Below are 13,219 nucleotides of genomic sequence, written 5' to 3' on the forward strand. Positions count from 1 at the left end.
TTTTGTAATCTATACCTATGATTTCAATGGTATATCAAGATCCCAGAGAAGAAAGGATTCACACATGTGGTGCAATGGCTAGAGCGCTACACCTGCAGTCAGGAAGACCTGAGTTCAAACCCTGCCTTAGATACCTACCAGTATTGTGATCCTATCAAGTCACTCAATCTCTGTCTGCCTCACCTGTAAAATGGGAATGATAATAGTAGCCTCTGTATCCTAATGTTGTGAGAATAAAATATTTGTAAAGCACTTTGTAAACCTTAAAGTGCTATATAAATGCTAGCTGTTATTATTGTTATTCTAGCAAGGCAGTTGGGAAACAATTCTGCAATGTAGTCTTAATGAGTTGCCTGAAGCACTGAGGAGTTAAGCAACTTTTTGTTTTTTTGTTGTTGTTCATTCATGTCCAACTCTTCATGACCCCATTTGGGGTTTTCTTGGCAAAGATGCTGAAATGATTTGTCATTTCCTTCTCTAGCTCATTTTACAGGTGGGGAAACTGAGGCAAACTGGGTTAAGTGACTTGCCCAGGGTCACACAACTAGTAAGTGAGGCCAGATTTGAACTCACAAAGATGAGTCTTACTCCAGGCCTGGCACTCTATTTGCTGTGCCACCTAGCTGCAACTAACCCAGGTTCATACAGCAATAAATGCCAGAGCCAAGACTTGAATCCAGGTCTTCAACTCTCTATGCCCTTATGCCATGTTTCTTCCCTGATATAGAGTCAGTAGATATTATTAGTCCCACTTTATAGATGAGAAAACTGACTCGAAGAGGTTAAGTGACTTGTCATGGTCACACAGCTAGTAATATTTGAACTCAGGTCTTCTTGATTCTAATTCCAACATTCTATCCACTGCAACACTAGCCTTTCATTGAGTATAATGAAAGATATTTGTGTTGATGTTGGCCATGGATTCTAGTTAGATGATCTGAGAAGTGGCTTTTCTACATAACTTCTCCAGTTCCACACGACATAGTGTTCAGCTCAAAGGTGCATCAGAGTTTATTTATGTGGCAACCACTTCTTATGAGATGAACTTAAAGAAGTGGACAAATTGCCATCTCTGATGTGGAATTACCAGCGGTGGTCTGCCCCCACCACCACAGAAGGAAATGCACTCATAGCTGAAAATGAAACACAAATCCAGTCCCCAGCCTCTCGACTTCCTTGTCAAAAACATCCCAGAGGTTCAGGACAGCCGCCTGTATTGGATTAAGTTGGAAATTGACTGGACATCTCAACTCCTAACACCTCTTGTAAGAAAATGGTGACATCTTGGGTAGAAAGAAAAAAAAAGTCTCTGGGGAAAAGAGGCAACTGCTACTACGGAGACAATAAGAGGTAATACCAAACACAATCTACTAATAAATGACCTTGTTTCCCTTGGGGAAAATGAAAATGAACTCTCTTGTGGGATGCAGAAGAAGCGTTTGTCCCCTTGGCATTTGAAACTGAGAACATTCCATCACTGTGGTTCACATGTTCATCTGGCTTTTGTCATCCAAAGACAATTCACATTCTTTCTCCATCATTTCTGTGACTAAAGTTGGAATTTTAAAAATTCTTTATTGGCACATTGATAACTACTCACATAGCTGTACCTGGTCATTTACGTGTTTTCTCCTCCCATTAGATCATGAGCTCCTTGAGGGGCTATTTTTGCTTTTCTCCCTATCCTCTGCAGTGCCTAATAATAATAATAATAGTTAATAATTATGATTATAATATAATAATAGTTAATGATAGCTAAGATTTATATAGCCCTCACTATGTGCAGAGCACATATGTGCCTTACTATGTGCTAACACTTTACAATTATTATCTTCTTTCATCTTCATAACACCCCTGGGAGGTAGGTACTATTATTATCTCCAATTTACAGATGAAGAAGTTGAGGTAAACAGAGGTTAAGTGACTTGCTCAGGGTCACACAGCTAGTAAGTGTCTAAAAATGGATTTGACCTCAGATTTTCCTGACCACCACCTAGCTGCCCCAAATACTTATTGACTGATTGCTAGTACATTTTCTAGTAAATGACATAGTTTAAATTCATATTAATATATGGTAAAATTCCTTTTTCTAAGCTAGAAATCAAATTTGGAGTTGAGTATGTATATGTACAGAAAGTATACTTTTATGCCTGAAAGTCAAATTTTCTATCCCAAGGTTATGTAAAATATGGACTACCAACTTCCGGTGCTTCTGTCATAGCCTTTATTCTTAGGCTGGGGAAAGGGCAGGAAGGATTTCAGTTTCTGTTGAACACAGTCTCGTGAAAAAGACTTCTCACTGCTAGGATTTGTAGGAACCCAGAGCACCTTTGCTAGCCCCAGTACAAACTCACTCATTTTTACCTTCATTTCCCTTTCTGCAAAAGGCAAATTGACTTGCCCTCACTTTCACTAGAGTGTTAGGATACTCAGTAAGGCAATATTTCTGAGGAACACTGACCTTCAAGTATTCTACTGACAATAGTTTTGGGGTTTGCACCTCTTTTCAACTGTACAAAACCATCCACTCAGGGCATGCCAGACCTTGAATGATGGCTGTGTCCTGATCTAGATAGATTTACTTTTTCACTTCATTATAGAAAGTTCTGTAAACTATTCATCACATAAAATGAAAGTGAAGCATCTATTTAGTTCAGCAAAACTGCAAGCTGAATTATCAGGGAAATGAAGATAAATTGCCTTTCATTTAAGAAGTAGCTGATTTTGGTTTTTTTTTTATCTTGACAGTGCTTTATAGCATGTTTGCCATGCTGTCTAATGTGCACAGAACTGCTCTTTGTGGTTTCAATAATAATAAAAGCAAGTTGGGGGGATTTTTTTTCCTTCCCTAGCTTCATGCCTCCACCACCCTCCCCCTCCCCCCCTTCAGCAGCCTTCCCTCCTTCCTTCCTTTTCTCCTTCTCTAAAGAAAGACCCTCTGCAAAAAAAAAAAAAAAAAAAAAAAAAAAAGGGAGGGGGAAGGCACATGTAAAAAGATATTATTTGGATGCAGAAAGGCTCTGACGGCTTATTACCTACAGTGTGCTAGCTATGATGGACAGACCACCATGGTTGTGACAACTGATATAGATGCCTCCAGGGTAAAACAAAGGTTTGTATATTACACAAGCAATTTCACTGTTTTCTAAACATATTGCCAAGACGGTGGGAGCTGGCAGTCCACACAGTTTCAGGTTTGGGATACTGGATTTGAAGTGACTGCCGATTGTGGACCTTTTTATTTGTCTTCCACGGACTACGAGCAGCCTAGTAACCCAGGAAAGAATTTTGCATAGCCTTTAAAGTTGTCTTCATGGCTTCCCAAGATTACATACACAAATCACTTGACAAAAGTGGGCTAAGAGTCTTGGGCATAGATAACCACACAAGACAATCGTCTTGTTCCAACCCTTAAAGAGCCCACAGAGTGAAATGTTTTATAATCCTTTTTTGTGCAGTAGTCAAGGAAGAAAAGAAAAGAGTTTGGGCAAAGATTATCCAGAAGAAAGAAAGGGACTCTTTTGGGGTTCCAGCTGAAACACAATAAAGAACATAATTAACTTCACAATTCTTTGTGTTTTTCATTTGACTGCAGGGAGGAGATGAAAGAGGACTGCTAAGCCTTGCATTCCATCCCAATTACAAGAAAAATGGAAAGCTGTATGTGTCTTATACCACCAACCAAGAACGATGGGCCATCGGACCTCACGACCACATTCTTAGGGTCGTGGAATATACAGTGTCCAGGTACCATTAAAATAGCTAAGGCATTAGCATCCAAAGCTTCACATGTCTCCTTACTTTGTAATTTTTGTTTAAAAGGCTACAATAAAACAGTCAAAAGCTTTCAAGCATCTAAAGCAGATAGCTATGATTTTGCAGAAAGTCTGCCTGTAGCTTTAAGGAGAGCATGGAAGTTTATATTTTTAGCATTCTCCTCTTCTCCCCCCGACCCCCCACAAGCTATCTTACAAATTAAGTGCTTTTCCTGTGACCTAGAAAATAATGTTGCTTTTGCACCATTCTTCTTAGCCCCAGTTCAAGGATTCATTTCACTGTTTATCCTTGTTTTGCTTGTTCACTCTGCAACTACAGAGAATCTAATCACAGCATTGTATCTCTCTCTATAATGCAGGAAAAATCCCCAACAAGTTGATATGAGAACAGCCCGCATGTTCCTGGAGGTAGCGGAGCTGCACAGGAAGCATCTAGGTGGACAGCTGTTGTTTGGCCCCGATGGCTTTTTGTACATTTTCCTCGGCGATGGGATGATCACCTTGGACGACATGGAAGAAATGGACGGTTTAAGGTATAGATTCTGGCAGGGTCAGCGTGCCCTTCTTTCCACATTTGTGTCACACCGATTGGAAGTGCCAATGAGTTAGGAAAGCTGCAGTTTCAGCCTTTCCTCCTTTGTCATTACTTTATCATCTAGTCTTTCACCTTTCACTTTTGTAAAATAGGAAAAAGGATGTTAAATTATGTCATAAAATCATAGGATCATTGATTTAGATCTGGAAGGGACCTTAGAGGTCACATAGTCCAAACCCCTCCATTGTACAGTTGAGGAAACAGACACAAAGAGGTCATTTATTAGGCACCTACTACATACCAGGTTGAGGCAGGTAGTTGACTCAGTGCATAGAGTGCTGGGAAAGGAGTCAAGAAGACCTGAGTTCAAATCTAGCCTCAGATACTTACCATCTGTGCAAGCCTGGGCAAGTCACTTAACCCGGTCTGCCTCCGTTTCCTCATCTGCAAAATGAGCTGGAGCAAATGGCAAATCACTCCAGTTATCTTTGTTAAGAAAACCCCAAATGGGGTCACCAAGACTCAGATGTGACTGAATGACCGAACATCTGTGCCAATCACTGTGCTAAGTGCAGCGGATACAAAGAAACGCAGTTCCTGCTTTCAAGAAGCTCACAGTCTAGTAAGGGAGATCACACAAAAACAACTATGTATAAATAAGATACCTACAGGGTAAATTGGAGATAATCTTAGAGGGAAGAGAGCGTTAACACTATTGCGGACCAGGAAAAGCTGCTTGCAGAAGCCAAAATTTGAATAAAGCCAGGGAATAAGAGATCTACCCAGTACACTCATAGGTTCAAAGATCTGGCATGCTCTGATCACAGTTTATTGAACATTAATTTCGTTGGGAAAAAAAATGAGACCAAACACTTTTCTAAGATATTCATTTCTAACTATCATTTCTAACTAGCCCTCCCCACCCCCCTGTTTCCTTCCTAGGTCTTCAAGTGTGGACAGGGAGGGATGTCTGCTCCCCATCTTAGAATAGTGAGGGCTTCTACTCCCCATCTCAGCGTTAGGGGCTTTAAAAGGGAATCATTTTCCCCAGGACACTAGCCAGATAGGGTTAGAGTCACAAAACTAGTAAATGTTTGCAGCAGCACTTGAATTCAGATCTCCCTAACTCCAAGCCCAGAACTTTATCCCTCGTACCACCACTTTGCCTGTCAGAATCTTTGAATAAAAGAAGTTATCAAATTAGAATCATCATCAATTATTACTTAGGTTTTCAGGTGTTCCTGGGAGATCTAGACCTCTGATTGGATTGGTATAGGGAACTCCCAGTGAGAAAACTCCTTCTACCAACATAGATAGGTACCAGCTCTGAGAGTTACATCATCAGAGAGTTGCCTGAGGGAAGTGAGAGGTTAAGTCATTTACTCAGGGACACTCTGCCAATATGTGGGAGGGGCTAAATTTGAACCTAAGTTTGCTTGTCTCTGAGGCCAGTTATATAATACACCATCCCGCCTCTCTATGTATGTCCATGTATTAAAGCTTAAAACTGCACTAAGACTTTTGGGACACCCTGGATATGAAGAATCAGCACTTCCAACTTGGCTTGGAGTCAGGAAAGCCTGGGTTCAAGCCTCACCTTTGACACATACTAAATGCTATATAAATAATTGTGTGCTACAGTACAAGCTATAGAGAAGTCACATTTGTTCTGTACTTTATAGTGTACAAAGCACTTCCATGTGAGAAACCTGTAAGATAGATAATGCAAGTATTATTTTCCTCATTTTATAGATGAGGAACTCGAGGCCCAGGGGAGTGAAGTGACTTGCTCATAATCACAATTAGCCAATAGCAAAGCCATCATAAATTGTAAAAGGTCAAGAAGTCATTTAAACTCTGTGAGTCTCAGTTTTCCTATCCGTAAAAGAAGTTGGCTGAAGTGAATGATAACTCCTTCTAGCTCTAAATCTTCTGATCTTAAGTAAAGAAATAAATGTGAAGGAGAAAATCATTCCAGAAAAGCTTCTTGAAGAGGATCTTTAGCCAGATCTTGAAAGTAGGTGAATTGGTGGAGAAGTGTAAGCATTCAACCATCAAAATTCAACATTGATTTAGTGACAATGATGCCATGTATAGGATACTGTACTAAGCACTGGTGGAGTGTCAAAGTTTAAGGAAGACATAGATCCTGCCCACATCTCCCTTACAGTCTACAACACAAATGTAAATATCCTCAATTTTCAGTAAGTGAATGAGAGACATGCAAGCTAACTGCTCTATTAGGTCCAAGTTGAGACAGCTAATTACCAACTAGAGAAGATCAGAGAAAACTCCATGAACAGAATAACATTTGGGATGGATTTTAAAAGATGGATTGGACTGTTGTGGTCAGATTGGAAAAAGAATGAAAAAAGTAATCTATTTCTGTTTTGCAATTCCTAAGCCATCATCTCCATTTGACCTTGTCCTGCCAATCTGTAAAGCAGAAAAAAAATACCCTCCCCTTACTTACTATTGTTCTGCAGTGCTTTTCTTGACACCATTGCTATCAGACAAAAATTTTCCCCTTCTTTAGTTTCTTTATGTATTTTGCATCTTTGATGAATTTACCTTTACTGAACAAATAGTTAAATTCACTCTCTAATCACCTCATTAAAGTGATTTAGGTGAAACAAATACATCCCATTTTTCAAAGAAGTTTGCACATAATTTCTATAATTAATGACTTAGAAATTCAAAAGGTAATAACTAATATTTTAATTATTCATGGAAATCAATGGTGCCAGGTCATTTGCTTGGCATTGAGTATGCACACATATGTAATTGTGGCACCCTGAGATGTATGGGATTTGTGGTTACAAAAACACTTTTAAACAATTATATTGTCCTCCAACTTTCTCAGTGATTTTACAGGTTCGGTGTTACGGCTGGATGTAGATACTGACATGTGCAATGTGCCTTATTCCATACCGAAGAGCAATCCACACTTTAACAGCACCAATCAGCCCCCCGAAGTATTTGCACATGGGCTCCACAATCCAGGCAGGTAAGGAGATGAACCCTAAGACTCTGATTTATATCTTTAGTTACGGGAAAGAGAACAATTGGCATGGGATAAGAGACTGATCCTCTGAATCATAAAATGTCCATAAAGATTATGGATGATGAGGAAAGCTAGGAAGCCCTGGGATTAAATCCTGCCTCTGACACCTATGGACTGTTTGACTGTGGGTCCTTTAGTTGACTCAAAAACTAGAAGTTTCAGGAAAGGTGGCAGCCTGCCTTAGTAGAGGGAGTTATCTCATCTGGAAACCCCACGTGTATAAAGGATCTCTCTGGGCTCACTTTTTCACAGTAAGGCAGGCTGCCTCTTCCCCTCAGAGTTCTAGGCGTACCCTTGAGGAGATGGGATTTCTCTACTCTACTACATTTGTCTTAAGCCCCAACTTGTGTGTACTCCCTCCTCTTGTTAACCATTGGTTTAGTTCCTTGTAACAATGCATTCACAGGGTGCTATCCTTTGTCCCTCCAATCAGATTTGAGGCAGCTCACTAGCTGACCTAGAGGCAAAGGTTCTCACTTCATGTTCCTTTCTCTTAATTTAACATTTTAAGAGAGACCCAAAATTCCAATAAAGAAGAAATCAGTTTTTAAATTGTTACAACCATTAGTCCAGAGTTTAGAAGGATTGAGGGATTCGTGATGGTAAAATGTTGCCATTATGTTAAGAAACATTCATATTCTTGTGGAAAATGTCTTTTGACACTTGAGTATGTCTGTTATGTCACAAATGTGGAAATTTCCAATGGTACAGATGGTAATCAATCAATACCTGTCTCTCTTATGAAGCTATTATTCACATAGTCCTATAAATCTCCCATGGTGGGAGGTGGGGCACACAGCGTATTTGTCCTCTAATTCTCTAGATATTTCATAGATATCAATGGAGCAGCTTGCTCAATGACCCTCTAATTACTAATATCAAGTGATATTCCTCTTCTGAGTTTGTGTTTTGATCTTCTCTGTTGCCATAGTAGTTTTCTATGGTCAGGGCTCTTTTCTGTTTCATACTCATTTTCCAGCCTATTTTGTGACTTTAAAGTTGAGCTCTGCTCCCTGGTTCACAGGGGGCACTATCCCAAGCTTCTTATGCTGGGGTCCAGAGGCCTAGTCACTAGTTTCTACACGGGGGCCTCGGGTGCATGCTTGCTGAAGGCATAGACTCCTGTCATTCAAGATGTCCAGTGAAGAGCCTAAATCAAAGAGAGATTCCCTAAGTTGCAATGTCCTTCAGATGCTACTATTTGCATAAGGTGTTGTATTGATTCCATGATGCCACAGAATATTGCAGAGCCCATTAAATAAGATCCATAATCACTCAAATGAATTTGGCCATGGAAGAGAAAACAAATTTTTAAAAAGCTGTATTTCTTAGACCACAGCATCTTTAGACAAATTTAATAATCATGAAAAATCAACATGAAAGTTTGCTAGAAAAAAAAAAGAAACCATTTGATTTGCTTCCTTGAATCTAAAATTGCTATATACTAGCTATTCTTTTTTTTTTTTTTTTTGAGGCAATAGGGGTTAAGTGACTTGCCCAAGCTAGTAAGTATCTGAGGTCAAATTTGAACTCAGGTCCTCCTGACTCCAGGGCTGATTGCTCTATCCACTGTACCACCTAGCTGCCCCTTGAAATTGCTATATAGATGCAATATCATTTAAGAAAGATTCATGCTAAAGTTAAAGGTGATTTTCCCCCTATGAAAGATGCAGGTACTAGAAGAAATAAGGTTAAGTATTGCCTACATTATATTGAACAATAAAGAAAGGAAAATTGTGTCATGTAGAATTACTTAGTATTTTTAGGATTTAGTTTCCAGAGAAAGTCTTGGAAGATCCACTCAATACATATTTAATCAACTTATTTTCTGCTTGTAAGGCTGGTAGTATAATGAATAAAGAGCTTCAGAGTCAAGGTGATCAGGGTTCAGAAGCAGCCTCTGCCACATACTGGCTTTTTAACCTCATGCAAATCATTTGATCTCTCATGGCCCATAAGTTGTGAAAATAAAAATGTTAAAAATTTAAAAGGAGCTGATCTTCACTGGTAACAGAAGTTCCTCAGCAGGAGTTCCTTATACCAATGAAATCATAAGTCCAATCCAGAAGAACAAAAAGTCAGCTGTCTAACCTGCAGAGAGGGAGGTATTTGGCAATATAAATAAAACTGATGGGATCACAGCATCATAGATTTAGAACTAGAAGCTACCTGAGAGGTTATCTTGTACAATCCTGTTTTACAGTTGAAGATACTGAGGTCCAGAGAAGCTGTGACTTTCCTAAGGTCACACAGCTAGTAAATGGTCAAGCGAGGATTTGAACTCAGTTCCTCTGACTCCAAAGTCATTGCTCTTTCTGCTGTCCCACACTAATTGCTCAAACATTTACTGAATGACCATGACATGATATGTTAGTGATTCCCAAATTTACGTCCCATCGTCTATATGTATCACTTCTTCCTCAAGAAAGAAAAAGTTTACAATTTCCTTCCTTTTCAGCAAAATAGCTCATCTTTGAGAGGCAGTGTAGCATAGTGGCTAGAGTCCTGGCCTCAGAGTCAGTAAGACCAGCATTCATGTCCCACCTCAGATACGTGTTAGCTTGGAAAAGTAGTCTTGGATAAGAAGTATGCTATCCTTTGGATTTCTATAGCATTCTTATACAAGTGGAAGAAAGGCATTTTCCTCTAATTCTCTCTATATACTTGCACCTCTCTCCAGCTCCCCGCCTCCCATTTAATCATATAAATATATTTCCTTAAGAAAATTATCAACATACACTAAACCAAAAGACACACTGGCTAGGAGTAGGTGGTACAAAAGGATAGCTACCATGGCCAAGTCTAGAAAATGGGGGAGAGGGTAGAATATTGGACTTGAAGCCCTCCCCCCAAGATCTCCATTCAAATCCTTCCTTTGGCATTTACTAGGTATGTGACCCAAGGCAAGTCATTTAATTTCTCTAAGCCTCAATATTCTCACAAAATGGGAAAAATCATAATAGCATTACATAGTTGTGAAAATTAAATGGGAAAATGTATGTAAAGCACTTTTTAGACCTTAAGGTACTGTAAATGTGAGCTGTTGCTCATTATCTTTATCTGAAATTCTAAGAAACTTTCCAAGAACCCAGGCCTTCCATCGGGGAAGGCTGCTGAATCCAAGGGGACATAACAGTTTGTCTTCCTTCTGCACCCAAAGCAGCTGAATGCAGGTTCCCCTCTAAGCTGTTAAGGAAGACAATGGCTACCACTTCAGATTCCAATTCACACTCCATAATCAGTGAGGCAAAGAAAGACACAGCGTTTCCTTCTGGATTCAAACTTGGGATCTACCAGCTATTTTATTCCCTGGCACATTGTGGCAGCAAAAAAAAAAAAAAAAGGCAGAAAATGTGTGTTGTGATGATTTACTGAGTCCTCACTTTGTTCTGAAAAGGCAAGATTCATTGATTCATCAAGTCAAAAAATTAAGATTTCACTTGTACTACAAACACATTGCCTGTTTAATATGGGGATAAAGACATGACTGAAAACTAATTAGCATCTTCCCATTGAAGATAACATCATTGAGATTACATAAAGATAATGTGCATGAAAGAAAAAAATGGAAACATACACATATGCACACACAGAGAGAGAGATCAAATTGAAAAAAGGAAAAAAATTTAGGTTACAAATAAAGACTAATCTCTGGATCAAACTATGAACTCCTCCTGCTAGTGAAATGTAAGCTGCCTGAGGGCACGCACGATTTTCATTTTTTTTTTGGATCCCTAGTATGTAGCACAGTATCTTACATATAATAAATACTTAATAAATGCTGATTGGATTGGAACGAAAGTCATCTATATGTAGTGCTTTGGAGTTTATAAAATATTGTCCTCACAACATCCCTTTGAAGAAGGTAATACAAGTACTGTTTTTCTCATTTGTGTGGATAAAGAAATGGAAGCTCAGAGGAGTGGAAAAATCAAAGGAATATAATTGGGTACAATCACAGGAGAAGAGCAGGAACTGGCCCAAGGCCTTCTGACTGGGTCCAAGGTCCTAGCCAACGACATGCCCCCATTTCACTATATTGAAGCAGCTAACCAAGAGAAGAGGAGGAATGACCCCCTCCAAAGACCTTTTAGGCCAGTCAAGATAAATGAGCACATGTCTAAGTCTACATCCTTTCCTGGAGAAAAAGGCTTGGCTGTTAGATCTCTTGGGCAATTGAATAATCCTGGGTCAGAATCCCCATTATGGACATAAGGAATCAGTAGATGAATTCATTATCTCTTTGATGTACAGATGTGCAGTGGATCGACACCCCACAGATGTAAATATCAACTTAACAATACTTTGCTCAGATTCAAATGGAAAGAACAGATCATCAGCCAGAATCCTACAGATCATAAAAGGGAAAGACTATGGTAAGTTCAGTATAACTTAAAGATTCTGTTCTTTTTCAATGATTTGACGGTATGGAATAAAAATGAAAAGGCAATTCTGCCCAGTAAACACATGGGAAAGCTTGAGAATAGTAACCCTAATTAACTACCAGTGGGTTAGAGAGTACATTTTCCCCTTTTTTTAAAGGTCCAATGAGTCTCACAAGTCCTAAAGGTTCAACTTAGTTAATTATCCTTTCCATGCACTAAATCGTGCCCTGTGGGCCCAAAAGACTTAATGGACCTTCAAAAAGTTAACTGTTTAGAACTTGCTCATCAGTAAAATCAAGTGTAGTAATTTTTATGTACTTAGTATATGGTAGGAAGACTTATCTTGGCATTTTTTTTATATTAAGGGCAAGCGTAATATCACTTACAAGTAACCCCTTAATATATAATGTGCAAGTCTCAGCAAATATGGAAAAAATAAGTAGAGGATGTGTCCATCTGAGATGCAATTTAAGTGTGATTATTTTAGCAAAACATATTTATAGTGAGTGGGAGGAGAGTGACTTGTGTAAGTCTAGGCATTAGGACCTTTTAAGAAATGTGATACAGAGAATCAATGCTATTCTTGCTAAAAGAGTAGAGTTAAAACTATGAACTATTTTAAACCGTGCATTTGGATGAGGATGAAGCCCAAATATAAACTTGATAGATTTGATTTTTTCCCCAGTTTTATACCTTTGCTAGTTTTGAGGCAATGTAACCATTCACTTGGGTTTCATTATAATATTAACCAGTCCATCTGAAACTATTTACCAACATTGACTGTGCTATTATAATTGTCTACTTTTAAATATGTGTGTGTATACACACATACGTACATATATGTATATCTATGTGTACATATATATGTGTGTATACACACACACATATATATATTTTTCCTTATTTATAAATGTGAGGTAGCTAATCTGATAGAAAATTCACTAATCCTATTTTTCAAGGAGGGCTTTACACAGGCATATTATTGTATTAAAATAACATTTGTCTGAAATACTGCCTCCTGGTAGTGGGTCAAAATAAAATTGGTAAGAATCAGTGTTCAGATTGATCATTTGTTTTTGGCTCATTTCCAGTGACACAGAACAAGTCACTTCATATCTCTGGGCTCCAGTTTCCTCATCTGTAAAATGGGAGAGTTTGTTGAAATAATTGATCCTAGGTACCTTTTCCCCCAACCCCACATACATACAATGTTTGGCATGCATATGTTTGTAGTTGTGGTGCTATGATGATGATGACAACAGTGACATAGAAACCCCACTAGAAAATTTGGATCTAAATGTAAAGCCAGAAAGTTTTAACAGCTGTTTTAAATTAGGAAGTTAATTGATTAAATAATGGTGTTTTGTGCATGTTAGTGTTGATTTTAAATAAAGACATGCTCATTAATCATAGTGTTAATTCTATCTAGTCTGATTTTAGTATTATTAGGGATTTTAAA

At 38.6% G+C, this 13,219-nt stretch overlaps 1 protein-coding gene across 3 annotated transcripts in view; it reads left to right on the top strand.

Annotated features, from left to right (window-relative positions):
* Positions 1-13,219, top strand: part of HHIP (hedgehog interacting protein) — a 142,813-nt gene that overhangs the window by 89,602 nt on the left and 39,992 nt on the right. For all 3 annotated transcript variants that reach the window (XM_027866979.1, XM_027866980.1, XM_027866978.1), the window contains exons 5-8: positions 3,596-3,747; positions 4,136-4,309; positions 7,175-7,318; positions 11,630-11,751. In XM_027866979.1, coding sequence (XP_027722780.1) covers positions 3,596-3,747; positions 4,136-4,309; positions 7,175-7,318; positions 11,630-11,751 — 592 coding nt within the window. The remainder of the gene's footprint in view (positions 1-3,595; positions 3,748-4,135; positions 4,310-7,174; positions 7,319-11,629; positions 11,752-13,219) is intronic.

This window comes from Vombatus ursinus, unplaced genomic scaffold (genome assembly GCF_900497805.2).
Source record: "Vombatus ursinus unplaced genomic scaffold, bare-nosed wombat genome assembly UNPS02014784.1, whole genome shotgun sequence".
Taxonomy (NCBI): Eukaryota; Metazoa; Chordata; class Mammalia; order Diprotodontia; family Vombatidae; genus Vombatus; species Vombatus ursinus.